At 52.1% G+C, this 27,226-nt stretch overlaps 2 protein-coding genes across 2 annotated transcripts in view; one reads left to right on the plus strand and one right to left on the minus strand.

Annotated features, from left to right (window-relative positions):
- fam222ba (family with sequence similarity 222 member Ba) overlaps positions 1 to 27,226 on the minus strand; it is a 154,038-nt gene that overhangs the window by 22,034 nt on the left and 104,778 nt on the right. The window lies entirely within an intron of this gene.
- LOC147102284 (transient receptor potential cation channel subfamily V member 3-like) overlaps positions 5,471 to 27,226 on the plus strand; it is a 72,798-nt gene continuing 51,042 nt past the window's right edge. The window contains 3 exon segments of the mRNA XM_085965112.1: positions 5,471 to 5,532; positions 9,796 to 9,899; positions 10,667 to 10,819. Of these exon segments, the coding sequence (XP_085821238.1) occupies positions 5,471 to 5,532; positions 9,796 to 9,899; positions 10,667 to 10,819 (319 nt within the window).

Below are 27,226 nucleotides of genomic sequence, written 5' to 3' on the forward strand. Positions count from 1 at the left end.
CTAGAATCCTGGCGAATCGAATAACTAGGGCTGTAGAGAGGGCTTTAAACTAATTAGTGGGGGGGAGGTTTTAAGAGAGCGAAAAATAAAAATGACAGCGGAGAAGGCAATAGAGCAAGGTAGCAGTGGGGAAATTAAAAACCAGAGCGTGTCAGGAAGGGACAGACTGTATAATGATAAAGGTAAAGTAGTAAAAGGGGTAAAAGCAGGAATAAATTATCAGAAAACATATTTGAAAGTTCTTTATCTGAATGCACGCAGCATTCGTAACAAAATAGATGAGTTGACGGTATAAATAACTACACATGGGTATGATCTGGTGGCCATTACGGAAACATGGCTGCAAGATGATCATGACTGGGAACTAAACATACAAGGGTATTTGACAATTAGGAAGGACAGACAGGAAGGAAAGGGAGGTGGGGTTGCTATATTAATCAACGATGGAATCACTGCAATAGTCAGAAATGATATTGGGTCAAAGGATCAGGATAGTGAAACTGTTTGGGTGGAGATAAGGAATAATAAGGGGAAAAAGTCACTAGTGGGCGTAGTCTATAGGCCTCCTAACAGTTGCAACTCTGTTGGTCGGAGTATAAATCAGGAAATAGTTGGGGCTTGTAATAAGGGAACAGCTATAATCATGGGGGATTTTAACTTTCATATTGACTGGACTAATCAAATTGGGCATGGCAGCCTTGAGGAAGAGTTCATAGAGTGTATTAGGGACGGGTTCCTTGAGCAGTATGTAACTGAACCAACCAGGGGGCAGGCAATCTTAGATCTGGTCCTGTGTAATGAGACAGGATTAATAAAAAATGTCCTAGTAAAGGATCCCCTTGGAATGAGTGACCATAATATGGTTGAATTCCAAATTCAGTTTGAGGGTGAGAGAGTTGCATCTCAAACCACTGTACTGAGCTTACATAAAGGAGACTATGAAGGTATGAGAGTAGAATTGACTAAAGTAGACTAGGAAAAGAGATTAAAGTGTAAGATGGTACAAGAGCAGTGGTCTACATTCAAGGAGATATTTCACATCTTTCAAGATAAATATATTCCACTGAGGAAAAAGGGGAGTAAAAGAAAAGACAGCCATTCATGGCTTAGTAAAGTAATAAAGGATAGTATCCGACTGAAAACAAGGGCATATAAAGTAGCCAAATCTAGTGGGAGGATAGAAGATTGGGAAGCATTTAAAAGCCAGCAAACAATAACTAAAAGATTAATTAAGAAAGGGAAGATAGATTATGAAAGTAAACTAGCAAAAAATATAAAAACAGATAGCAAGAATTTCTACAGCTATATAAAAAGAAAAAGGGTGGCTAAAGTGAACGTTGGTCCCTTAAGAGGATGAGACCGGGAAACTAGTGGTGGGGAACATGGAGATGGCAAAGACGCTGAACAAATATTTTGTATCAGTCTTTACAGTAGCGGACACTAAAAATATCCCAACACTGGACAAACAGGGGGCAATGGGGGGGAGGAGCTAAACACGATTAAAATCACTAAGGAGGTGGTTCTCGGTAAAATAAAGGGACTTAAGGCGGATAAATCCCCCGGACCTGATGGCCTACATCCTAGGGTCTTGAGAGAAGTGGCGGTAGGGATTGTGGATGCATTGGTGATTATTTTCCAAAACTCCCTGGACTCAGGAAAGGTCCCAGCAGATTGGAAAGCTGCTAATGTAACACCCTTATTTAAGAAGGGAAGTAGACAAAAAGCTGGAAACTATAGACCAGTTAGCCTAACATCTGTGGTTGGCAAAATGTTGGAGTCCATTATTAAGGAAACAATAACAGAGCATTTGGATAAACATAATTTAATAGGACAGAGTCAGCATGGTTTTATGAAGGGGAAGTCATGTTTGACAAATTTGCTTGAATTCTTTGAGGACGTAACATACAGGGTGGATAAAGGGGAACCAGTGGATGTGGTGTATTTGGACTTCCAAAAGGCATTTGACAAGGTTCCACACAAAAGATTACTGATCAAGATAAAAAATCACGGAATTGGGGGTAATATACTGGCATGGGTGGAAGCTTGGCTATCTAACAGAAAACAAAGAGTTGGGATAAATGGTTCGTTCTCGGGCTGGCAATCAGTAACTAGTGGTGTTCCACAGGGGTCAGTGCTGGGACCCCAACTCTTTACAATCTATATCAACGATTTGGAAGAAGGGACCGAGTGCAACATATCCAAGTTTGCCGACGATACAAAGATGGGAGGGAAAGCAGTGAGTGAGGAGGACATAAAAAACCTGCAAAAGGACATAGACAGGCTAAGTGAGTGGGCAGAGATTTGGCAGATGAAATATAATATTGGAAAGTGTGAGGTTATGCATTTTGGCAGAAAAAATCAAAGAGCAAGTTATTATCTAAATGGAGAGAAACTGCAAAGTGCTACAGTACAAAGGGATCTGGGGGTCCTGGTGCATGAAACACAAAAAGTTAGTATGCAGGTGCAGCAGGTGATCAGGAAGGCCAATGGAATCTTGGCTTTTATTGCAAGGGGGATGGAGTATAAAAACAGGGAAGTCTTGCTGCAGTTATACAAGGTATTGGTGAGGCCACACCTGGAATACTGCGTGCAGTTTTGGTTTCCATATTTAAGAAAAGATATACTTGCTCTCGAGGCGGTTCAGAGAAGGTTCACTCGGTTGATTCCGGAGATGAGGGGGTTGACGTATGAGGAAAGGTTGAGTAGGTTGGGCCTCTACTCATTGGAGTTCAGAAGAATGAGAGGTGATCTTATTGAAACATGTAAGATTGTGAGGGGGCTTGATCGGGTGGATGCGGTGAGGATGTTTCCACTGATGGGTGAGACTAGAACTAGGGGGCATAATCTTAGAATAAGGGGCTGCCCTTTCAAAACTGAGATGAGGAGACACTTCTTCACTCAGAGGGTAGTAAATCTATGGAATTTGCTACCCCAGAGAGCTGTGGAAGCTGCAACATTAAATAAATTTAAATTGGAGATAGACAGTTTCCTAGCAGATAAGGGAATTAGGGGTTACGGGGAGAGGGCAGGGAAGTGGACGTGAGTCTAGATTCGGATCAGCCATGATCCTATTGAATGGCGGAGCAGGCCCAAGGGGCCGTATGGCCTACTCCTGCTCCTACTTCTTATGTTCTTATGCTACAAAAATTGGCCATGTGGTTGATAGTGAGGAAGAAAGCTGCCGACTGCAGGAAGATATCAGTGGACTGGTCAGGTGGGCAGAACAATGGCAAATGGAATCCAATCCGGACAAGTGCGAGGTAATGCATTTGGGGTGGGTTAACAAGGCAAGGGATTACACTATAAATGGTAGGACGCTGAGAAGTGTAGAGGAACAGAGGGACTTTGGAGTGCATGTCCACAGATCCCTGAAGGTAGCAGGACAGGTAGTTAAGGAATAAATATTGGCCCAGGACATGGGGAGAACTCCCCTGCTCTTCTTCGAAATAGTGTCGTGTGATCTTTTACGCCCACCCGAAAGGGCAGATGGGACCTCGATTTAACGTCTATTCTGAAAAACAGCACCTCCGACAGTGCAGCGCTCCCTCAGCACTGCACCGCCGACAGTGCGGCGCTCCCTCAGTACAGCCCCTCCGACAGTGCAGCACTCCCTCAGTACAGCCCCTCCGACAGAGCGGCGCTCCCTCAGTACAGACCCTCAAACAGTGTAGCGCTCCCTCGGTACTACCCCTCCAACAGTGCGGTGCTCCCTCAGTGCTGCCCCTCCGACAGTGCGGCGCTCCCTCAGTACTGCCCCTCTGACAGTGCAGCGCTCCCTCAGTACTGCCCCTCCGACAGTGCGGCGCTCCCTCAGTACTGCCCCTCCGACAGTGCAGCGCTCCTTCAGTATTGCCCCTCCGCCAGTGCAGCGCTCCCTCAATACTGCCCCTCCGACAGTGCGGTGCACCCTCACTACTGCCCCTCCGACAGTGCGGCGCTCACTCAGTACTACCCCTCCAACAGTGCGGTGCTCCTTCAGTGCTGCTCCTCCAACAGTGCGGCTCTCCCTCAGTACTGCCCCTCCGACAGTGCAGCGCTCCCTCAGTACTGCCCCTCCGCCAGTGCAGCGCTCCCTCAGTACTGCCCCTCTGACAGTGCGGTGCTCCCTCAGTACTGCCCCTCCGACAGTGCGGCGCTCCCTCAGTACTGCCCCTCCGACAGTGCAGCGCTCCCTCAGTACTGCCCCTCCGACAGTGCGGCGCTCCCTCAGCACTGACCTTCCAACAGTGTGGCGCTCCCTCAGTACTGCCCCTCCGACAGTGTGGCGCTCCCTCAGTACTGCCCTTCTGACAGTGCAGCGCTCCCCCAGTACTGCCCCTCCGACAGTGCAGTGCTCCCTCAGTTCGGACCCTCAAACAGGGCAGCACTCTCTCAGTACTGCCCCTCCGACAGTGCGGCAATCCGTCAGTACTGACATTCCAACAGTACAGCGCTCCCTCAGTACTGTCCCTCCGACAGTGTGGCGCTCCCGCAATACTGCCCCTCCGACAGTGCTTGGCTCCCTCAGTACTGGCCTCCGACAGTGCAGCGCCCCCTCAGTACTGCCCCTCTGACAGTGCGGCGCTCCCTCACTACTGCCCCTCTGACAGTGCAGCGCTCCCTCAGTACTGCCCCTCCGACAGTGCAGCGCTCCCTCAGTTCGGACCCACAAACAGGGCAGCGCTCCCTCAGTACTGTCAGGATGGTGTGTGACTTGGAGGGGAACTTGGAGGTGGTGGTGTTCCCATGCGCCTGCTGCCCTTGTCCTTCTAGGTGGAAGAGGTCGCGGGTTTGGGAGGTGCTGCCAAAGAAGCCTTGGCGAGTTGTTGCAATGCATCTTGTAGATGGTGCACACTGCAGCCACGGTACGCCGGTGGTGGAGGGAGTGAATGTTTAAGGTGGTGGATGGGGTGCCAATCAAGTGGAATGCTTTGTCCTGGATGGTGTTGAGCTTCTTGAGTGTTGTTGGAGCTGCACTCATTCAGGCAATTGGAGAGTATTCCATCACACTCCTTACTTGTGCCTTGTAGATGGTAGAAAGGCTTTGGGGAGTCAGGAGGTGAGACACTCGCCGTAGAATACCCAGCCTCTGACCTGCTCTTGTTGCCACAGTATTTATGTGGCTGGTCCAGTTAAGTTTCTGGTCAATGGTGACCCCCAGGATGTTGATGGTGGGGGATTCGGCGATGGTAATGCCGTTGAATGTCAAGGGGCGTTGGTTCGACTCTCTCCTGTTGGAGATGGTCATTACCGGGCATGTACAGGTTTACGGACAAAATGCGGGGGTGTAGGACTGAGCATGACCGCTCTTTCAAAGAGCTGGCACAGGCACGACGGGCCAAACGACCGCCTTTGAGTTTCTACGATTCATTTGCCTTGACTTATCTGCCACTCTTCTCTACTTCAATCACCTCTTGCACAAAGCCAGCTAGAGGGTGTCAGTGCGAGCTGATTTGTATAATGTCTTTCTCTGCTATTTTTGTGCAGGACAATGGCATATAATCTCAATTTATTACTGGAGCCCGATGACACTGAAGCAAAAAGCAAACAGAGGTCAGTAAATTTGCAAATGATATTACATAGGATTACACAGGATATACAGAAACAGGCCATTCGGCCCAATTAGTCCATGCCGGTGTTTATGCTCCACTCGAGCCTCCTCCCATCTTTCCTCATCTAAATCTATCAGCATAATCCTCTATTCCCTTCTCCCTCATATGCTTATCCAGCCTCCCCTTAAATGTATCTATACTATTCGCTTCAACCACTCCCTGTGGTAGCGAGTTCCACATTCTCACCACTCTTTGGATAAAGAAGTTTCTCTCCTGAATTCCCTATTTGATTTCTTGGTGGCTATCTTATATTGATGGCCTCTAGTTTTGCTCTTCCCCACAAGTGGAAACATTCTCTCTGTATCCACGCTATCAAAACCTTTCATAATTTTAAAGACCTCTATTAGATCACCCCTCAGCCTTCTTTTTTCAAGAGAAACGAGACCCAGCCTGTTCATCCTTTCCTGATATGTATACCCTCGCATTTCTGGTATCATCCTTGTAAATCTTCTCTGCACCTTCTCCAGTGCCTCTATATCCTTTTTATAATATGGCGACCAGTGTCACTACTTTTAGTGATTTGTGTATTTGTACTCCTAAATCCCTTTATTCCTCTACCCCACCCAGTCTCGCACCCTCCAAGTGATAAGTGATCTCCCTATTCTTCCTACCAAAATGTAATACCTCACATTTATCTGTGTTGAATTTCATTTGCCAATTATATGCCCATTCTGCAAGTTTATTAATGTCCTCCTGTAATTTGTTGCAGTCCTCCTCATTGTTGACTATCCCCCCAATTTAGAAATTGTGTTTTTGATTCCAAAGTCTAAATCGTTAATATAAATTGTGAACAGCAGTGGTCCCAGCACTGATCCTTGTGGAACACCACTACCCACCCTCTGCCACTGTGAATAGTTACCCTTTACCCCTACTCTCTGCTTTCTGTCTTGAAGCCAGCCAGCAATCCATTCTGCTACTTGTCCCCTGACTCCACATCCTCTGACCTTGTTCATCGGTCTATTATGGGATACTTTATCAAAGGCCTTTTGAAAATCTAACTAAATTACTGCATTACCGTTGTCTACTCTGTTACCTGTTCAAAAAATTCAATGAGGTTGGTCAAGCAAGACTTTTCCTTTTGAAATCCATGCTGACTATTCATTACTATGTTTTTGGTTTCTAGATGTTCTTCTATTTTCTCCTTTAAGTAGGGATTCCATTATTTTTCCTATGTTAAGCTGACTGGTCTATAATTCTAATTCTGACATGTTCTATCCCCCTTTTTAAATATCGGTATTACGTTAGCTATCCGCCAGTCCTCTTTCCAATGAATTATTAAATATGTGTAGTAATACCTCTGCTATCTCTTCCCGCGATTCTTTTAAAATGCGTGGATGCAATCCATCTGGACCAGCGGCTTTATCCTCTTTGAGTTTGATTGGTTTATTTAATATATCCCCTCTTTTTATTTTAAATGCACTTATCTCATTACTAATCTCATCATCCAATGTCTTGTCCACCTGTCGTATCTCCCTGTTAAATACAGAAGCAAAATAATCATTTAATATTTCTGCCATCTCTCTATCGTTACCTGTGGTATTATCCTGTCTATCCCTTTTTTTGATTGATGTACCTGTAAAATATTTTACTATTTTGTTTTATGTCCCTTGATAATTTAATTTCACAGTTCCTCTTTGCCTTCCTAAATGTTTTTTTGACTTCTCTCCTAATCTCTTCATATTCTCCCTTATCATGCACTCCCCTGCTGTCTATGTACTTAATGTATGCCTCTTTCCTTACCCTCAATTTTTCCCTTATGGCTTTATTCATCCATGGAGTCTCATTGATGTTTAGTTTGTTCTTTCCTTTTAGCGGAATATATCGTTCCTGCACTCTGTTGAACACCGTTTTAAATGTTTCCTATTGCCATTCTACATAGCTATTTGCCAATATTGTTGCCCATTTTATTTCCCCAAGTTCTATTCTCATCCCCTCAAAATCAGCTTTTCTCCAATTTATTACCCTGGTTTTTGTCATACTTATGTCCTTCTCAATTATCATCTTAAAGCATATTATATTATGGTCACTATTGCCTAGATGTTCCCCGACTTTTACTTCTCTCATCTGCTCTGGGTCATTCCCCATTACTAGATCCAATAATGAATCCTCCCTTGTTGGGCTTTTTACATATTGGGTTAGAAAGGAGTCTTGTACATTGTAGGGACTCCATTCCCTTTACCTTCCTCTTCTGTCCAATTAATATCACGGTAGTTGAAATCCCCCATGATTATTATTCTATGTTTTTTTACTAATTTCCCTAATTTATCTGCATATTTCTTCCTCCACCTCCCTTCCACTATTAGGTGGTCTATAGACTACACATATTAGTGTGATTAATCATTTATTATCTTTTATCTTTATCCATATGGATTCTGTTTCTGTCTTGCTGATAGCTGCGTCACTTTTTTCTACTGCCATTATGTTATCCCCAATAAGTACAGCTACTCCACCTCCCCCTTTTCCCTCTCTATCTTTTCTAAATTCCCAGTCCTAATTTTTCTGTAGCCATGTCTCAGTAATCCCTACTGTCTGGTTCCTCGCAATGCATGATTGCCTCCAGCTCCCGTTTTATTACCGACACTGTGTGCATTGCTGTACAGACAGTTTAACTCATTTTTAATAGGATTTCCTCTCACTTTATGTTTAATGATCTTTTTAGACTCCTGTTCTGTAACTCTATTTATTCCCTTGCCATCGAGTCCTCCCTTACTTTATTCTTTCCTATGTTCTCTTTTTGTGTTTTGTTCATAATTAGGCTGATTACGTTTCTTGTAGATCCCTCCTCCATCTTACTAGTTTAAAGTCTTTGCCACCTCCCTATTTACCCTTTCCGCTAGGACACGGGTCCCATTCCGGTTCGGGTGGAGCCCATCCCATCGGTACAGCTCCTTCCTGTCCCAGAATTGGTGCCAGTGTCCCATGAAAAGGAACCCCTCTTTCCCACGCCAGCCCTTTAGCCACGTGTTAATTCTCCTGATTTGTCCGCTTCAATGCCAATTTGCATGTGGCTCAGGCAGTAATCCAGAGATTACCCTCGAGGTCCTGCTTTTTAATTTAGAGCCTATCTCCTGAAACTCTTTCAGCAGGACCTCCGCCCTGTTCCTACCTGTTGTTTGTTCCAACATGGACCACGACAACTGGATTTACCCCCTCCCTTTCCAAGTTCCTCTCCAGCCGCCATGAGATATCCCTTACCCTGGCACCGGGCAGGCAACACACCCTTTGGGATTCTCGTTATGAAACAGCGCGGAGCAATGTGATCAGATTCTTTTACTCAAGTGTCACCATATTCTTGTGAGCTGACCTTTAGCTCAGTGTGAGCACTCCTGCCTCTGGGTCAGAAGGTGTTGGGGTTCAATCCCTGCTCCAGACAGTCCCAGTGAGGTGAGTGGAGACTGGACCTCCAGCTAGGAATTCTGAGTTGGTGTCCAGTGGGTGTGGTTGCCCCCATCCCAATGTATGGGTTGTATGAGCCCATAAACCCCTCCTGCCCTATAGGACTAACCCATCCCATATTGACTGGTATAAAAATGGTTATGACCATTGAAGTAGTGTTCATGTCTCGGCCTGTCAGGTAGTTAATCAGCCTGCAAATCCTCCCACTGCTTTGCACTTTTCTCCACGGGTGGAGTGCGAAGATACAGCAATGCCCCCATCTGCCCCCCCAGGTGGACATAACATAGAAGATAGGAACAGGAGTAGGCCATTCGGCCCCTCGAGCCTGCTCCGCCATTCAATGAGATCATGACTGATCATCCAAATTCAGTACCCTTTTCCCCATATCCCTTGATCCCTTTAGCCTTAAAAGATCCCATGGCCACTATTTCAAAGAAACGCAGGGCAGTTCTCCCTGATGTGCTGGCACCAATATTTATCTCTCAACCACCATCACTAAAAAAAAGTCATTGCTGTTTGTGGGAGCTTGCTGTGCGCAAATTGGCTGCCACGTTTCCTGCATTACAACAGTGACCACACTTCAAAAAAGACTTCATTGGCTGTAAAGCGCTTTGGGATGTTCCGAGGTTGTGACTGGCAATATAGAAATGCAAGATCTTTCATTACTGTCCAAACCAACTGGGCACGAGTGTTAGAATCAGCATGAGGTTTGGAGAGACATTGGCCAGGCTGGGGAGATGGGGATATTTGCCCTCTCTTCTTGATTTGCAAACAAGGTAAAGGTCAATTTCTTTCCATTTTTTTCTAGAGATCAGCTTTTCCGCTCGATTGCTGACGGGAATATGGAGTTTGATAAAATACTGCACATCTTTCAGAAGAACGGAACGAAGCTGACAGAACCGTGGCTCACAGGTAGCAACTCACACCTCCTCATTATTGCATTGAATTACACAGAAACAGGCCATTTGGCCCAAAGGGTCCGTGCCGGTGTTTCTGCTCCACTCGAGCCTCCTCCCACCCTCTTCATCTCACCCCATCACCATACGCTTCTATTCCTCCCTCGTATACTTATCTAGCTTCCCTTAAATACATCGATGCTAATTACCTCAACCACTCCAGCCAACAGTGGGGAAAAATAAAGGGAGGGAGGGGGTGACGGAGGGAGGGAGAGGGAGGGAGAGAATGGAGGATGGGGTGGGAGGGAGGGAGAGGGGACAGAGGGAGAGAATGGAGGATGGGGGGTAGGGAGGGGATGAGGAAGGGGAGGGAGTAGATGGGATGGAGGGAGGGAAAGGAGGGAGAGAATGGGGAGAGAGGGGAGTGAGAGAAGGGGAGAGAGGGGAGTGAGAGAAGGGGAGAGAGGGGAGTGAGGGAAGGGGAGAGAGGGGAGTGAGGGAAGGGGAGAGAGGGGAGTGAGGGAAGGGGAGAAAGGGGAGTGAGGAGGAAGGAGTAGATGGGGATGGAAGGGAGGGAGAGAAGGGGAGAGAGGGGAGTGAGGGAAGGGGAGAGAGGGGAGTGAGGGAATGGGCAAGGGGGGAGGGAAGGGGAGTGAGGGGGAGGGTGAGGGAGGAGGAGGGAGTAGATGGGGATTGGAGGGATGGTGGGAGGGAGGGAGGGAAGGGGAGAGAAGGGTGGGAGGAATAAATTAATTGTTCCAAAAATGGTTTGGTCTTTTACAGATTCAAGAACAGGAAAAACCTGCCTGATGAAAGCCTTACTGAATCTAAGTGACAATACGAAGAAAATAGTTGAGAAACTGATCATGATCGCAGAGAGAAACGACTGTTTAAAGCAGCTGATTAACGCTGAATTTCTCGATAAAGTTTATAAAGGTGGGTAACAGGGAACTGCTGAATCCACAGGCCTTGGTGCTACACGCAGGTACAGCAAGCAACTGGGGAAGTGATACGCTTATCAATTACTCCATAAAAGGCGATGAATTAGGAAAGTAATGAAAAGGTTTTTATTAACTAAAGAACAGAGCATGCCTCTCGTGGACGACCGGTTCCAAGAAGGAAGTGGGTTGCCGGGCAGCCACCTTTATACCAGGTCATGTAGGCGGAGTCAGCTGAGGCATGCATAGGTACACAGTGAGTAGCAGGAGGTAACAATGTGCGATAACGATAACGGTAGTGAACGACAGTGAAAACAATAACAGTGGTTTACCACATTCACCCCTTGTTTAAAATTGAGTCCAGCGGGGTGAAGTGTACTAAGAGTTCGTGTAGGTAAGTCTATCAGGGGGCCTTGTATGCCGTCCTGATCGTCGTAGCAGCGGCGGCGGTGCTGCAGTATCCAACGTCGAATCTGGTGTCTGAGTGGTCGACGAAGGGTCCTGTGGCTCCGGCATGCCGTCTACAGGGGTTGGGTTGGGAGGAGTGGTGGATAATAATGGGAGTGATTCAGGGGCGCCCGAGGGTGCGAGGTCTCGTATGGAGACCGTGTCCTCCCGCCCGTCTGGGTATGCCACGTAGGCATACTGGGGGTTGGCGTGTAGGAGGTTCACCCTCTCGACCAGGGGGTCCGTTTTATGGGTCCTCACATGTCTCCGCAGTAGGACGGGCCCAGGAGAAGTCAGCCATGTCGGTAGCGAGGTTCCCGATGTGGACTTCCTGGGGAAAACGAACATTTGCTCATGAGGGGTGGCATTAGTGGCAGTACAAAGCAGTGACCGGATGGAGTGGAGCGCCGCAGGGAGGGCCTCCTGCCAGCGAGAGGTCGGAAGGCCCTTAGATTTTAAGGCTAAGAGGACGGCCTTCCAAACCGTCGCGTTCTCTCTTTCCACCTGGCCGTTCCCCCGGGGGTTGTAGCTGGTGGTCCTGCTCGTAGCAATACCTCTCGCGAGCAGGTACTGACGAAGTTCGTCGCTCATGAAGGATGAGCCCCGGTCGCTATGTATATAGCTAGGGAACCCGAACAAGGCGAAGAGGCCATTCAGACATTTGATGACCGTGGTACTGGTCATGTCTGGGCAAGGGATGGCGAACGGGAAACGGGAGTACTCATCAACAATGTTGAGGAAGTACACGTTGCGGTCAGAGGAAGGGAGGGGCCCCTTAAAGTCGATGCTCAAGCGCTCGAAGGGGCGAGTGGCCTTGATCAGGCTTGCTCTGTCTGGCCTATAAAAATGCGGTTTGCATTCGGCACAGATTTGGCAGTTCCTGGTCATAGTCCTGACCTCCTCGACAGAGTAGGGCAGGTTGCGGGACTTAATGAAGTGGCAGAATCTGGTGACCCCGGGGTGGCAGAGGTCATTGTGGAGGGTCCGCAGTCTATCAACTTGCGCGTTGGCGCACGTACCTCGTGATAGAGCATCTGGGGGCTCATTGAGTTTCCCGGGCCGGTACAAGATATCGTAATTGTAGGTGGAGAGTTCAATTCTCCACCTCAAGATCTTGTCGTTCTTGATTTTGCCCCTCTGCTTATTATTGAACATAAAAGCAACTGAACGCTGGTCAGTGAGAAGGGTAAATTGTTTTCCGGCCAGGTAATGCCTCCAGTGTCGCACCGCTTCCACAATAGCCTGGGCCTCCTTTTCGACAGAGGAGTGTCGAATCTCGGGGCCCTGGAGGGTCCTTGAGAAAAAGGCCACGGGTCTCCCCGCCTGGTTAAGGGTTGCAGCTAGGGCGAAGTCGGACGCATCGCTCTCCACTTGGAAAGGGATGGACTCATCCACTGCGTGCATTGTGGCCTTCGCAATATCACTCTTGATAAGAGTGAAGGCTGCACCCGCCTCTGATGTCAGGGGGAAGGAGGTGGACTTGATGAGGGGTCTGGCTTTGTCTGCATAGTTGGGCACGTTGGGCACCCACTGAGCGTAGTAAGAGAAAACCCCAGGCATCTCTTCAGTGCTTTTTGGCAGTGGGGGAGGGGGAGCTCCATAAGGGGGCGCATTCTGTCGGGGTCGGGCCCAATGACTCCGTTCTCCACTACGCAGCCGAGGATGGCAAGGCGCTTGGTGCGAAACATACATTTCTCCTTATTGTATGTTAGATTCAGCCGCTGGGCCGTACGGAGGAATTTCGCTAGATTAACGTCATGGTCCTGCTGGTCGTGGCTGCAGATGGTGACGTTATCCAGATAGGGAAAGGTGGCCTGCAGCACGTTCTGGTCGACCATCCGGTCCATCTCCCTTTGGAAGACCGAAACCCTGTTGGTGACGCCGAAAGGAACCCTAAGGAAGTGGTAGAGGCGGCCGTTTGCCTCGAAGGCAGTATACGGGCGGTCCTCATGGCGGATAGGGAGTTGGTGGTATGCTGACTTAAGGTCAATGGTGGAGAATACCCTGTATTGCGCAATCTGATTGACCATATCAGATATGCGGGGAAGGGGGTATGCGTCCAGCTGGGTGTACCGGTTTATGGTTTGGCTGTAGTCAATGACCAGGCGGCGTTTTTCGGCGGTCTTAACGACTACAACCTGAGCTCGCCAGGGGCTGGTGCTCCCTTCGATAATGCCCTCCTTCAGGAGCCACTCCACCTCAGCGCTAATAAAAGCTCTGTCCCCGGCGCTGTACTGCCTGCTCTTGGTAGCGATGGGTTTAGTCGCGGGTGAGGTTAGCGAACAGGGGAGGGGGGGGGAATTTGAGTGTGGAAAGACTGCAAGTGGTGCGCGGCGGGTGATTTAAAAACTGTTGGTTGCAGACTGTGAGTGGGGGGAGGGGTCCACCGTATGCCAATGTGACACTTTTGAGGTGGCACTGAAAATCCAACCCTAGCAGAACGGCAGCGCAAAGACGGGGCAGGACAAGAAGTTTAAAATTTTTATATTCGGTGCCCCTAACCGAAAGGGTCACCACACAGTAGCCGCCGACGTCCGTTGAATGGGACTTGGACGCCATAGAAACCTGATGGTGCATTGGCAGGACCGTGAGGGAGTGGCTACGCACCATGTCGGGGGTGAATAAAACTCTCCGTGCTCCCGCTGTCAAACAGGCAAGTAGTGGCGCGGCCGTTTACCGTAATGTCCATCATGGACCTGGACAGATGATGAGGGAGAGCTTGATCCAGCGTAACGGAGGCCAGTGTATGGCTGAGTGAGCCGATATGGTCGTCAGACGAGACGGTGGTCGAGTCCGGAGACAAAATGGCGGTTGAGTGCGGCGGGCAAAATGGCGGCGGCCATGATTCCGATCCCCACGCGGCCGGAGGTGCACAAAATGGCGGAGAAGATAGCTGCCCCCACGGTTCACACGCGGCGCTGCTGGCGTTCGCGGGTTTCCCTCTGCAGGCATTGGCGTAATGGCCTTTCTTCCCGCAGCCAGAGCAGGTAGCGGTCTTCGCCGGGCAGCGCGCTCTAGGGTGTTTTAACTGGCCACAGAAGTAGCATTTTTGGGCCTGATTTCGGGACATTGCTGCAGTAGTTGGTACCGGGGGCGGCGGTCCCATGTCCCAAGGTTGCGATGGCCATGGCGCGGCACTGTTACGTGAGTATGCTTCGAGGTTTCGGTGGGCCGCATCTAGTGAGAGCGCGAGGGCTACGGCCGTCTTCAGGTCGAGCTCCTTGCTTTCGAGCAGTCTCTGCCGGGAGTAGTCGGACTGGAGGCCCTTAACGAAGGCATCACAGATAAGTCCCTCCGCGTGCGCCGTAGCCGTTACCACCTTACAGTCGCAGTCCCTGCAGAGTGTCTGTAACGCCCGTAAAAATGTCTCTACCGATTCCCCCGGTTGCTGCCTGCAGGATCCCAGGAGGTGTCTGGCGTAAATCGTATTCACTGGGCGCTTGTATTGCCCTTTTAGCAGGTCAAGAGCCGCCGTGTACGTAGTAGCGTCCCGGATGAGTGTATATACTTGAGGGCTCACCTGGGCGGTCAGAACTTTTAATTTGTTCTCCTCCGATGTCATGGCGGAGGCTTCTAGGAAGGATTCAAAGCAGCTCAGCCAGTGTTCGAAATTGGTAGCTGAACCCGCCGCTTGAGGGTTGAGGTCCAGGCATGCTGGTCTGAGGGCTCGCAGCAACGCCTGCTGTTGTTGCTGCTCAGTTCCGGACATTTTACTTTTAGTTAATAAAATTGATACGCTTATCAATTACTCCATAAAAGGCGATGAATTAGGAAAGTAATGAAAAGGTTTTTATTAACTAAAGGACAGAGCATGCCTCTCGTGGACGACCGGTTCCAAGAAGGAAGTGGGTTGCCGGGCAGCCACCTTTATACCAGGTTATGTAGGCGGAGTCAGCTGAGGCATGCATAGGTACACAGTGAGTAGCAGGAGGTAACAATGTGCGATAACGGTAGTGAACGACAGTGAAAACAATAACAGTGGTTTACCACAGGAAGCAAATGGTATGTTGGCCTTTATTGCAAGAGGGTGGCAGTATAAGAGTAAGGAAGTCTGTTTGGTGAGGCCACACCTGGAGTATTGTGTACAGTTTTGGTCTCCTTACCTAAGGAAGGATATACTTGGCATAGAGGGAGTGCAACGAAGGTTCACCAGACTGGTTCCAGGGATGGGGGGATTGTCCTATGAGGAGAGATTGAATAGACTAGGCCTATATTCTCTGGAGTTTAGAAGAATGAGAGGTGATCTCATTGAAACATACAAAATTCTTACAGGGCTTGACAGGGTAGATGCAGGGAGGATGTTTCGTCTGGCTGGGGAGTCGAGAACCAGGGGTCACAGTCTCAGAATAAGGGGTCGGCCATTTAGGACTGAGATGAGGAGAAATTTCTTCACTCAAGAGGGTGGTGAATCTTTGGAATTCTCTGCCCCAGAGGGCTGTGGAGGCTCAGTCATTGAGAATATTGTGACACCGTAATTGTGACCATCTTCAAGAAAGGTGACAAGTCTGATTGCGGTAATTACAGAGGAGTTTCTCTGCTGTCTGCCACAGGGAAAGTCATTGCAAGAATCCTCCTCAATCGCCTTCTCCCAGTGGCCGAAGAGCTCTTCCCAGAGTCACAATGTGGATTCTGCCCACTAAGGGGCACAATGGACATGATCTTCACCGCACGTCAATTACAAGAGAAATGCAGGGAACAGCACCAACCGCTGTACATGGCCTTCTTTGATCTCACAAAGGCATTCGACACTCTCAACCGTGAGGGATTATGGAGTGTCCTCCTCATAATTCGGCTGCCCTCAAAAGTTTGTCACCATCCTCCGCCTGCTTTACGATGACATGTAAGCCGTGATCCTGACCAACGGTACCACCACAGACCCAATTCACGTACGAACCGGGGTCAAGCAAGGCTGTGTCATCGCACCAACACTCTTCTCGATCTTCCTTGCTGCAATGCTCCATCTCACCCTCAGTAAGCTCCCCACTGGAGTGGAGCTAACTTACAGAACAAACGGGAAACTGTTCAACCTCTGTCACCTCCAGTCCAGATCCAAGGTCGTCCCATCCTCTGTCATCGTATTACAGTATGCTGACGACGCATGCGTCTGCGCTTACTCGGAGGTCGAACTCCAAACCATCGTCAACACCTGCCCGGAAGCGTACAAGAGCATGGGCCTTACACTAAACATCCGTAAGACAAAGGTCCTCTACCAACCTGCCCCCGCCACACAGTACTGCCCCCCCGACTATCAAAATCCACGACAAGGCCTTGGACAACGTGGACCACTTTCCATACCTCAGGAGCCTACTGTCAACAAGGGCAGACGTCGACAACGAAGTCCAACACCGCCTTCAGTGTGCCAGTGCAGCCTTCGGTCGCCTGAGGAAGAGAGTGTTTGAAGACAAGGACCTCAAACCCGGCACTAAGCTCATGGTCTACAGGGCACCAGTGATGCCTGCCCTGCTGTATGCCTCAGAGACATGGACCATGTACAGCAGGCACCTCAAAGCACTGGAGAGCTACCACCAACGCTGCCTCCGCAAGATCCTGCAAATCCATTGGCAGGATAGGCGCACCAACGTCAGTGTTCTTGCTCAGGCCAACATCCCCAGCATCGAAGCTTTGACCGCACTCGATCAGCTCCGATGGACGGGTCACATTGTCCGCATGCCCGATACGAGACTCCCAAAACATGCGCTCTACTCGTAGCTCCGGCACGGCAAGAGAGCCCCAGGTGGGCAGAGGAAACGCTTCAAGGACACCCTCAAAGCCTTCTTGAAAAAGTGTAACATCCCCACCGGCACCTGGGAATCCCTGGCCCAAGACCACACAAAGTGGAGGAGAAGCATCCGGGAAGGCGCCGAACACCTCGAGTCTCTTCGCCGGGAGCAAGCGGAAGCCAAGCGCAGGCAGCGCAAGGAGCGCACGTCAACCCAAGCACCCCACCCACCCGCCCCTTCAACCACCGTCTGCCCCACCTGTGACAGAGACTGTAGGTCCCGCATTGGACTCATCAGTCACCTGAGAACTCATTTTTAATGTGGAAGCAAGTCATCCTCGGTTCCGAGGGACTGCCTAAGAAGATATTCAAGGCTGAGATCGACAGATTTTTGGAATCTAGAGGAATTAAGGCATATGGGGGTCGGGCGGGAAAGTGGAGTTGAGGTCGAAGATCAGCCATGATCTTATTGAATGGCGGAGCAGGCTCGAGGGGCTGAATGGCCGACTCCTGCTCCTAATTCTTATGTTCTTAAAACATTCCACAGCCCTGAGTCTGGACTGAACGGTTCAGCTTCCTTCAGCACGCTTTCCGGAAATTTCCAAGGAAAGCAGACGATAAAATAGAAAATGCACATTTCTCCCCATTTCCTGCTGTGTGTTGTGATGTCGGATTGATCAGTTATTGAACTTCTCAACAACCATCATCATCCGCATAGAACATCAACAAACTCAATCCCCGATCCCCCGTCCCTCCCCCCCACCCCTCCCCCCGCCCGATCCCGTACCACCCGATCCCACACCCCTCCCCCTCACCCGATCCCGTACCCCTTCCCCCGCTCGATCCCGTACCACCGGATCCCGCACCCCTCCCCCCGCCCGATCCCGTACCCCTCCCCCCGCCCGATCCCGTACCCCTCCCCCCACCTGATCCCGCACCCCTCCGCTCTCCCGATGCCCCACCCCTCCCCCGGCCCAATCCCCCCTCCCCTCCCCTGCCCGATTCCCCACCCATCCCCCGCCCGATCCCGCCACAATCCCCCTCCCCCTCCCCGTCCGTCTGACCCGCCCCAGTGTGTTTCCCTCAGATGCTCCAGTCACCATCACCACTGGAGGCAACACAGACTCGTCTACATTCACCCCAGGTCTCTGTTCCTGCACTCCCTTTAGAATTGTACCCTTTCGTTTATATTGCCTCTCCTCATTCTTCCTACCACAATGTATCACTTCAAATCAAATCAAATCAACTTTTATTGTCATTGTTAGTGCACAAGTGCAGTACAACAAAATGTAGGCTTGCGGCTCCCGAGAGTGTAAAATTTGGATTAGGACACTTAAACATTCAACATACATTTATACATTTGGCTTGCAGTATATTAGCATAAATATGACCATAATAAAGTGCATTGGCAGATGTGCAGGCTTTAGTGTTTATTTGTGGAGTTCAGTAGGATGACAGCCCTGGGAAAGAAGCTGTTCCTAAATCTGGTCGTGCGGGTGCGAATGCATCTGTAGCGTCTTCCAGATGGTAGGAGGGCAAACAGACTGTGGCTGGGGTGGGTAGGGTCTTTGATGATGGACCGTGCCCTCCGTAGGCAGCGTTTCTGATATATATGCTCTATGGTCGGTAGCCGGGTGCCGGTAATGCGTTGGGCAGTTTTGACTACCCGCTGCAGGGCTTTCCGGTCATGGGAGCTACAGCTGCCATACCATACCGTGATACAGTTTGTCAGGATGCTCTCTATAGTGCAGCGGTAGAAGTTAGAGAGGATCAGGGGTGACAGATTACATCCCTTCAGCCTCCTCAAGAAATATAGGCGCTGCTGGCCTTCTTCACCAGAGAGGAGGTGTTGAGGGACCAGGAGAGGTCTTCCGTGATGTGGACTCCGAGGAACTTAAAGCTGGCCACCCTTTCCACCTCCGCCCCATTGATGTGGATGGGGGTGTGACTTCCGCCTTTGGACTTCCTGAAGTCCACGATTATTTCCTTTGTTTTCTTGGTGTTAAGGGCCAGGTTGTTTGTCGGCGCACCACTTCACGAGATGCTGGACCTCCTCCCTGTAGGCTGACTCATCGTTGTTGGTGATCTGGCCTACTACCGTGGTGTCATCTGCAAACTTGATGATGGTGTTGGAACCATTAACAGCCACACAGTCGTGGGGTGAAGAGGGAGTAGAGGAGGGGGGCTCAGCACACATCCTTGTGGGGCCCCCGTGTCAGGGTCGGGGGGTGGGGGGAGGTGTGGTTACCTAATTTGACAGACTGGGGTCTGTTTGTTAGGAAGTCCAGGGTCCAGTTGCAGATGGAAGTGTTCAGGCCAAGAGTTTGGAGTTTGGTGGCCAGCTTGTTGGGGATGATAGTGTTGAATGCTGAGCTGTAGTCTATAAACAACATTCTGATGTAGGTCTCCTTACCATCTAGGTGATTCAATGCCGAGTGTAGAGCAGTTGTGATTGCATCCTCCGTTGATCTGTTTGCACGATAGGCAAACTGGTGTTGGTCAAGGGAGGCAGGAACACTGGCTTTGATGTGGGCTAAGACCAGTCTCTCGAAACACTTCATTATGATGGGTGTGAGTGCGACAGGTCGATAGTCGTTCAGACACGTTACAGACGCTTGTTTAGGCACAGGAATGATGGTGGCGGTCTTGAAGCATGTAGGGACTACTGCCTGGGCCAATGACAGATTGAAGATGGCGGTGAAGACATCAGCCAGCTGATCAGCACATTCCTTGAGTACCCGTCCAGGGATGCTATCCGGTCCAGCAGCCTTTCGTGTGTTCACTCTGCGTAGAGCGCCCCTTTTTGTCGGAGGTCGACAGAGTGAGCACCTGGTCTTCCGGGGGTGGCAAGGCTTTGGTAGCCGCTCCTTGTTGTCCCTGTCGAAGTGAGTGTAGAAGTTGTTAAGCTCTTCCGGAAGGGAGGCGTCGCTGACCGGGGGACTGGTGTTTTTGCCCTTGTAGTCAGTGATGGACTGGATGCCTTGCCACATGCGCCGGGGGTCCAAGTTGTTGCGGAAGTGATCCTCTATCCGCAGTGTCTGTTTCCTTTTGGCAGTCCTGATACCCTTTTTTAGGTTGGTCCTAGCTGCACTGTAAGCCGCCGCGTCGCCAGATTTAAATGCTGCGTCGCGTGCTTTCAACAGTGAGCGGACCTCTCCGTTCATCCAGGGTTTCTGGTTGGGGTATGACCTGATATTTTTGTGGGTCGTGACGACCTCGACGCAGCTGTTGATGTAGAATAGCACTGTGGATGCGTATTCCTCGATGTCATTATGGGCAAACATGCCCCAATCAGTGCGTTCGAAGCAATCCTGAAGCTCCGATACTGCCCCCTCTGGCCATACTTTCACTGCTCTCATTGATGTTCTCTCTCTTTTGATGAGCGGTTTGTATGCCGGGCTAGAAACAGGGAGAGGTGGTCAGACTTCCCAAGGTGGGGGCAGGGAATGGCCTTGTAAGCGTCTACAATGCTCGTGTAGACTTGATCCAGTGTGTTCTCCCCTCTTGTGGGGCAGGAGACATTCTGGTGGAATTTCGGTAGTACAGTTTTTAGGTTTGTGTGATTGAAGTCCCCCGCGACGATAAAAGCTCCGTCTGGTGCGCAGTTTGTTGTTCGCTGATGGCCCTGTAGAGGTCCTTCAGTGCTAGTTTGGCATTAGCGTGTGGTGGGATGTAGACCGCAGTGATGATAACATTCGTGAATTCCCGAGGCAGGTAGAAGGGTCTGCACCTTACCATGAGGAATTCCAAATCAGCCGAGCAGGATCTATCAATTATATCAGTGTTAGTGCACCAGGCATTGTTGGTGTAAATGCACAAACCGCCTCCCTTGCTCTTACCGGAGTCTGCAGTTCTGTCGGCGCGGAAGACCGTGCGTCCCTCTAGTTGTATGGTGGTGTCAGGGATGCCATTGTTCAGCCAGGTTTCTGTGAAGATCATGGCGCAGCATTCCTTTATCCTTTTCTGTGTGGGTGAGATCCAGTTTGATCTCATCCATTTTGTTCTTAACACTTATCCACTTAACACGATATCTCTGCATTAAATTTCATCTGCCATCTGTCTTCCCATTTCCCCAGTCTGTCTAGGTCCTCCTGATGTCTGTTACGATCCTCCTCACTGTTTACTACATTCCCAGTTTCATGTCATCTGCAAACTTTGAACTTATGCCGCCTGTACCCAAGTCCAAGTCATGAATACATCTATCGATCTCTATCTCTATATATATAAATCGGTACTTCTGTCTGTCTGTCTGTCATTGCGTGTGCGTCTGTCGGGTATGCGCTCAAAAGTTACAGGGCGTACCTACGCGCGCGTTACCTCCAAAGAAAGCTTACGCTTCCGAGACGGTTTTAAGTGTATTTACGTTTTGGCTGGGCTAAAATCGCGCCTGCGGTATCCCAAAAACCTTCAACATTCCGCTCATTAGCATCTCATTATCCGCTCATTAGCAACAGAGTGACCTCGAGCTCGACCAATCGTACGCCGGGTTGCTGGCGTGTGCCGCCGGGCCAATCGGTGCGTGTGTGGCCGGGCCTTATCGTTCTGAACCGAGGTGAGTCGCCGCCATCTTGATTCCAAACTTTTCCTTTCTTTTTCCCGCTTTCTGCGTCTGAAAAAAAAAACGTTGCTTTTTAAAACATATTGTTTTTAAAAAAATGATTTAGAAACGAATTAACTTATCTAATCTCATTAATTTTCCTACCTTTCCCGTTTTTCCAGGTAGGCCTCGAAGCCTCGGCTTCTCCTTCGCACCCACGGCCCGAGCTAGGCACCTCCCGGCCCACTCGAAGGCTGGAGGGCCGAGCCTCAGCCCAGCGCCGCTAGGGTGCGCGCGCAGCAGGAGCTGAGACGCAGCATCTCTCTCTGGCTTGGCCGGGGGGCGGGGCTTGCTGAGCGTCAAGCGTCACCCTGGCAACCGGCCCCCCGGCCGTCTCGCACAGCCGCAATCGGCGGTCTTCGCCTCGGGGGGGGGGCCGCGACCCTCGGGGGGGGCGCGACCCTCTGCGGGGGGCGCGACCCACGGGGGGGGCGCGACCCTCGGGGGGGGCCGCGACCCTCGGGGGGGGCCCCCCGCCCTCCCTCACCTCCGCGCCCCCCCTCCCTCCCCCCGACCCCTCCCCTTCCCCCCTCCCCCCTTCCCTTCCCCCTTCCCCCCTTCCCTTCCCTCCCTGCCCTCCCTTCCCCCCCGCCCTCCCGTCCCCCCCCCCCGCCCCCCAGTCGCTCTCTCTCTCTCTCTTCCAACAACAACATGCCCTCGAAAAAGCCTCGGCACCGCCGGGCACTTCAGCTAGTCTATATATATAAAAGACCTCTTCTGTCTGTCTGTCTGTCTGTCCGTTCTCTATACGTTTGAAAGTTATAGAGCGTACCTACACGCGCGTCACGTCAAAAGAAAGCTTACGATTACGGACCGGTCATAGGCGTACTTACGTTTCGGCCGGACAAAAATTGCGCCCGCGGTATCCAAAAAACTTTCAACATTCCGCTCATTAGCATCTCATTAGCGACCGTGTGACATCGAGGTCGACCAATCGTACGGCGGGTTCCTGGCGCGTGCCATCCTACAGTTGAGTGTTGACTGACTTGACGATTGACCAATCCTACAGTTCAGTGACCTGACGGTTGACCAATCGGTGCGTGTGTGGGCGGGCCTTATCGTTCTGAACCAAGGTGAGTGGCCGCCATCTTGATTTTTCACGATTTTTTTCCCACACTTTCTGTGTGTTAGGGAACTGAGGTAAATATTGAATGATGTGTTAGGGAATTAAATAACAATTTATTTGTGTTTTAAATTGTATTTAGCAACAGGAGGAAATGAAGTGATCCCCTGCCCTTCGCCATGGAGGCTCGCCTACTTTGACGGCCGTTTCGAGCGGCTGTGCCGGCGCCGGGCGCGGCCTAGCAGCCCGGGAGGCCTGGGCCTTGATTTGCGGGCCGTGCCGGGAGCCGCCGCGCACAAAACTTCCCTCGCGGCGTCAGCAGCCCCGCCCCAGAGCCGGACCCATAGCCACCAGGTCACCGGCCGCGGTGGGGCCGTGCGGGAGCTGCCGCGCACAAAACCTCCCCGCGGCGTCAACAGCCCCGCCCCAGAGCCGGACCCATAGCCATCAGGTCACTCTGCTCCCCCCTCAGCTCGGGCGGGTGGGCGGGGCTCTCGGGAGTGCGGATCTCGGGCGGGGCTTGAGAGCGGGAAGGGTTACCCCGGCAACCGGGCCCGCCGGCCGTCTCGCACAGCCGCAATCGGCGGTCTTGAAACCAGCTCGGGAGGGTGGGAGTCAGCGCGCGCGTCAATGTCGACCGCAGCTAAGGTGAGCCCGGCTCTCTCTCTCTTCCCCGCCCCCCCGGCTCTCTCTCTCTCTCCCCCCCGGCTCTCTCTCTCTTCCCCCCGTCTCTCTCTCTCTCTTCCCCCCATCTCTCTCTCTCTCTTCCACCCGTCTCTCTCTCTCTCTTCCCCCCGTCTCTCTCTCTCTTCCCCCCGTCTCTCTCTCTCTCTTCCCCCCGTCTCTCTCTCTCTCTTCCCCCCATCTCTCTCTCTCTCTTCCCCGTCTCTCTCTCTCTCTTCCCCCCGTCTCTCTCTCTCTCTCTTCCCCGTCTCTCTCTCTCTCTTCCCCCGTCTCTCTCTCTCTCTTCCCCCCCGTCTCTCTCTCTCTCTCTCTCTCTTCCCCCCCGTCTCTCTCTCTCTCTCTCTTCCCCCCCGTCTCTCTCTCTCTCTTCCCCCACGGCTCTCTCTCTCTCTTCCCCCCCGTCTCTCTCTCTCCTCTTCCCCACGGCTCTCTCTCTCTCTTCCCCCCCGTCTCTCTCTCTCTCTTCCCCCCGTCTCTCTCTCTCTTCCCCCCGTCTCTCTCTCTCTCTTCCCCGTCTCTCTCTCTCTTCCCCCCGTCTCTCTCTCCTCTCTCCCCCGTCTCTCTCTCTCTTCCCCCCGTCTCTCTCTCTTCCCCCGTCTCTCTCTCTCTCTTCCCCCGTCTATCTCTCTCTCTTCCCCCCCGTCTCTCTCTCTCTCTTCCCCCCGTCTCTCTCTCTCTCTTCCCCCCGTCTCTCTCTCTCTCTCTCTTCCCCCCCCGGCTCTCTCTCTCTCTCTCTCCTTCCCCCCGGCTCTCTCTTCTCTCTTCCCCCCCCCCGGCTCTCTCTCTCTCTTCCCCCCCCCCCGGCTCTATCTCTCTCTCTTCCCCCCCCCGGCTCTCTCTCTCTCTTCCCCCCCGGCTCTCTCTCTCTCCCCTCCCGGCTCTCTCTCTCTCTCTCTTCTCTCCCCCCCCCGGCTCTCTCTCTCTCTTCCCCCCGGCTCTCTCTCTCTCCCCCCCCCCGGCTCTCTCTCTCTCTCTCTTCCCCCGTCTCTCTCTCTCTTCCCCCGTCTCTCTCTCTCTCTCTCTTCCCCCCGTCTCTCTCTCTCTCTCTCTCTTCCCCCCCCCCGGCTCTCTCTCTCTCTCTCTCTCTCTTCTCCCCCCCCCCGGCTCTCTCTCTCTCTCTCTCTCTCTTCCCCCCGGCTCTCTCTCTCTCTTCCCCCCCCCGCGGCTCTCTCTCTCTCTCTCTTCCCCCCCCCCCCCCGGCTCTCTCTCTCTCTTCCCCCCTGGCTCTCTCTCTCTCTCCCCCCCCGGCTCTCTCTCTCTTCTCCCCCCCGGCTCTCTCTCTCTTCCCCCCGGCTCTCTCTCTCTCTCTCTTCCCCCCCGGCTCTCTCTTCCCCCCCGGCTCTCTCTCTCTCTCTCTTCCCCCCGGCTCTCTCTCTCTCTCTCCACCCCAGCTTTCTCTCTCTTCCCCCCCAGGCTCTCTCTCTCTCTTCCCCCTGGCTCTCTCTCGCTCTCTTCCCCACGGCTCTCTCTCTCTCTTCCCCCACGGCTCTCTCTCTCTCTTCCCCCACGGCTCTCTCTCTTCCCCCACGGCTCTCTCTCTCTCTCTTCCCCCCGTCTCTCTCTCTCTCTCTCTTCCCACCGTCTCTCTCTCTTCCCCCCCGTCTCTCTCTCTTCCACCCGTCTCTCTCTCTCTCTTCCCCCCATCTCTCTCTCTTCCCCCCCGTCTCTCTCTCTTCACCCCCCCGTCTCTCTCTCTTCCCCCCCCACCCCCCGTCTCTCTCTCTCTCCCCCCCCCCGTCTCTCTCTTCCCCCCGGCTCTCTCCCTCTCTCTCTTCCCCCGTCTCTCGCTCTCTCTCTTCCCCCCCCAGTCTCTCTTGCTCTCTCTCTTCACCCCCCCAGTCTCTCTCGCCTCTCTCGCTTCACCCCCCGTCTCTCTCGCTCTCTCTCTCACCCCCCCAGTCTCTCTCTCTCTTCCCCCACGGCTCTCTCTCTCTCTTCCCCACGGCTCTCTCTCTCTCTCTTCCCCACGGCTCTCTCTCTCTCTCTCCCCCACGGCTCTCTCTCTCTCTCTTCCCCACAGCTCTCTCTCTCTCCTTCCCCCACGGCTCTCGCTCTCTCTTCCCCCACGGCTCTCGCTCTCTCTCTTCCAACAACACATGCCCTCGAAAAAGCCTCAGCACCGCCGGGCACCCCCAGCTAGTCTTCTATATATATAAATCGGTACTTCTGTCTATCATTCTGTCATTCTGTCTGTCTGTCTGTCATCGCGTGTGCGTCTGTCGGGTATGCGCTCGAAAGTTACAGGGCGTACCTCGCGCAGCGTTACCTCCAAAGAAAGCTTACGCTTCCGAGACGGTTTTAAGCGTATTTACGTTTCGGCCGGGCTAAAATCGCGCCCAGCGGTATCCCAAAAACCTTCAACGTTCCGCTAAATTGGCATCTCATTATCCGCTCATTAGCGACAGAGTGACCTCGAGCTCGACAATCGTACGCGCGGTTGCTGGCGTGTGCCGCCGGGCCAATCGGTGCGTGTGTGGCCGGGCCTATCGTTCTGAACCGAGGTGAGTCGCCGCCATCTTGATTCCAAACTTTTCCTTTCTTTTTCCCGCTTTCTGCGTCTGAAAAAAAAACGTTGCTTTTAAAACATACTGTTTTTTAAAAAATGATTTAGAAATGAATTAACTTATCTAATCTCATTAATTTTCCTACCTTTCCCCGTTTTTCCAGGTAGGCCTCGAAGCCTCGGCTTCTCCTTCGCACCCACGCCCGAGCTAGGCACCTCCCGGCCCCACTCGAAGGCTGGAGGGCCGAGCCTCAGCCCAGCGCCGCTAGGGTGCGCGCGCAGCAGGAGCTGAGACGCGGCGTCTCTCTCTGGCTCGGCCGGGGGGCGGGGCTTGCTGAGCGTCAAGCGTCACCCTGGCAACCGGCCCCCCCGGCCGTCTCGCACAGCCGCAATCGGCGGTCTTCACCTCGGGGGGGGGCGCGACCCTCGGGGGGGCCCCCCCACCCCCCTCCCCTTCCCTTCCCCCCCCGCCCTCCCTCCTCCCCCCCCGCCCCCCTCCCCCCCTTCCCTTCCCCCCCTCCCCCCTTCCCTTCCCCCCCCGCCCTCCCGGCCCCCCTCCCCCCCCTTCCTTCCCCCCCTCCCCCCTTCCCTTCCCCCCCCGCCTCCCTCCTCCCCCCCGCCCCTCCCTCCTCCCCCCCGCCCCCCAGTTGCTCTCTCTCTCTCTCTTCCAACAACAACATTCCCTCGATAAAGCCTCGGCAACGCCGGCACTTCAGCTAATCTATATATATAAATCGGTACATCTGTCTGTCTGTCATTCTGTCTGTCATCGCGTGTGCGTGTCGGGTATGCGCTCGAAAGTTACAGGGCGTACCTACGCGCGCGTTACCTCCAAAGAAAGCTTACGCTTCCGAGACGGTTTTAAGCGTATTTACGTTTCGGCCGGGCTAAAATCGCGCCCGCGGTATCCCAAAAAACCTTCAACATTCCGCTCATTAGCATCTCATTATCCGCTCATTAGCGACAGAGTGACCCTCGAGCTCGACCAATCGTACGCCGGGTTGCTGGCGTGTGCCGCCGGGCCAATCGGTGCGTGTGTGGCCGGGCCTTATCGTTCTGAACCGAGGTGCGTCGCCGCCATCTTGCTTCCATTCTTTTTCCTGCTTTCTGCATCTTTCTTTTCAAATATACATTTCCACCAAAATAAAACTGAATTATTAAATTGTTTTTAAAAAATCACTCATTTGTAAACCTAACCTGAACATTCTTTTTCCTACCTTCCCCATTTTTATCTTAGGCCTCAAAGCCTGCGCCTTTCTTGCCCAGCCAGGCCCGAGCTAGTGATTGCGCTTTTGCTAAGCTCCTCACCACCCCCCCCCCCACCCCCCGCCGTGTCACGTTACCCAGGGCAACGCGTCAGCCACGAGGGTCAGGGTGCGCGCGCAGCAGGAG

The sequence above is a fragment of the Somniosus microcephalus genome, chromosome 22 (genome assembly GCF_052327205.1).
Source record: "Somniosus microcephalus isolate GS21.2 chromosome 22, FLI_Smic_1.0, whole genome shotgun sequence".
In the NCBI taxonomy this organism is placed as follows: Eukaryota; Metazoa; Chordata; class Chondrichthyes; order Squaliformes; family Somniosidae; genus Somniosus; species Somniosus microcephalus.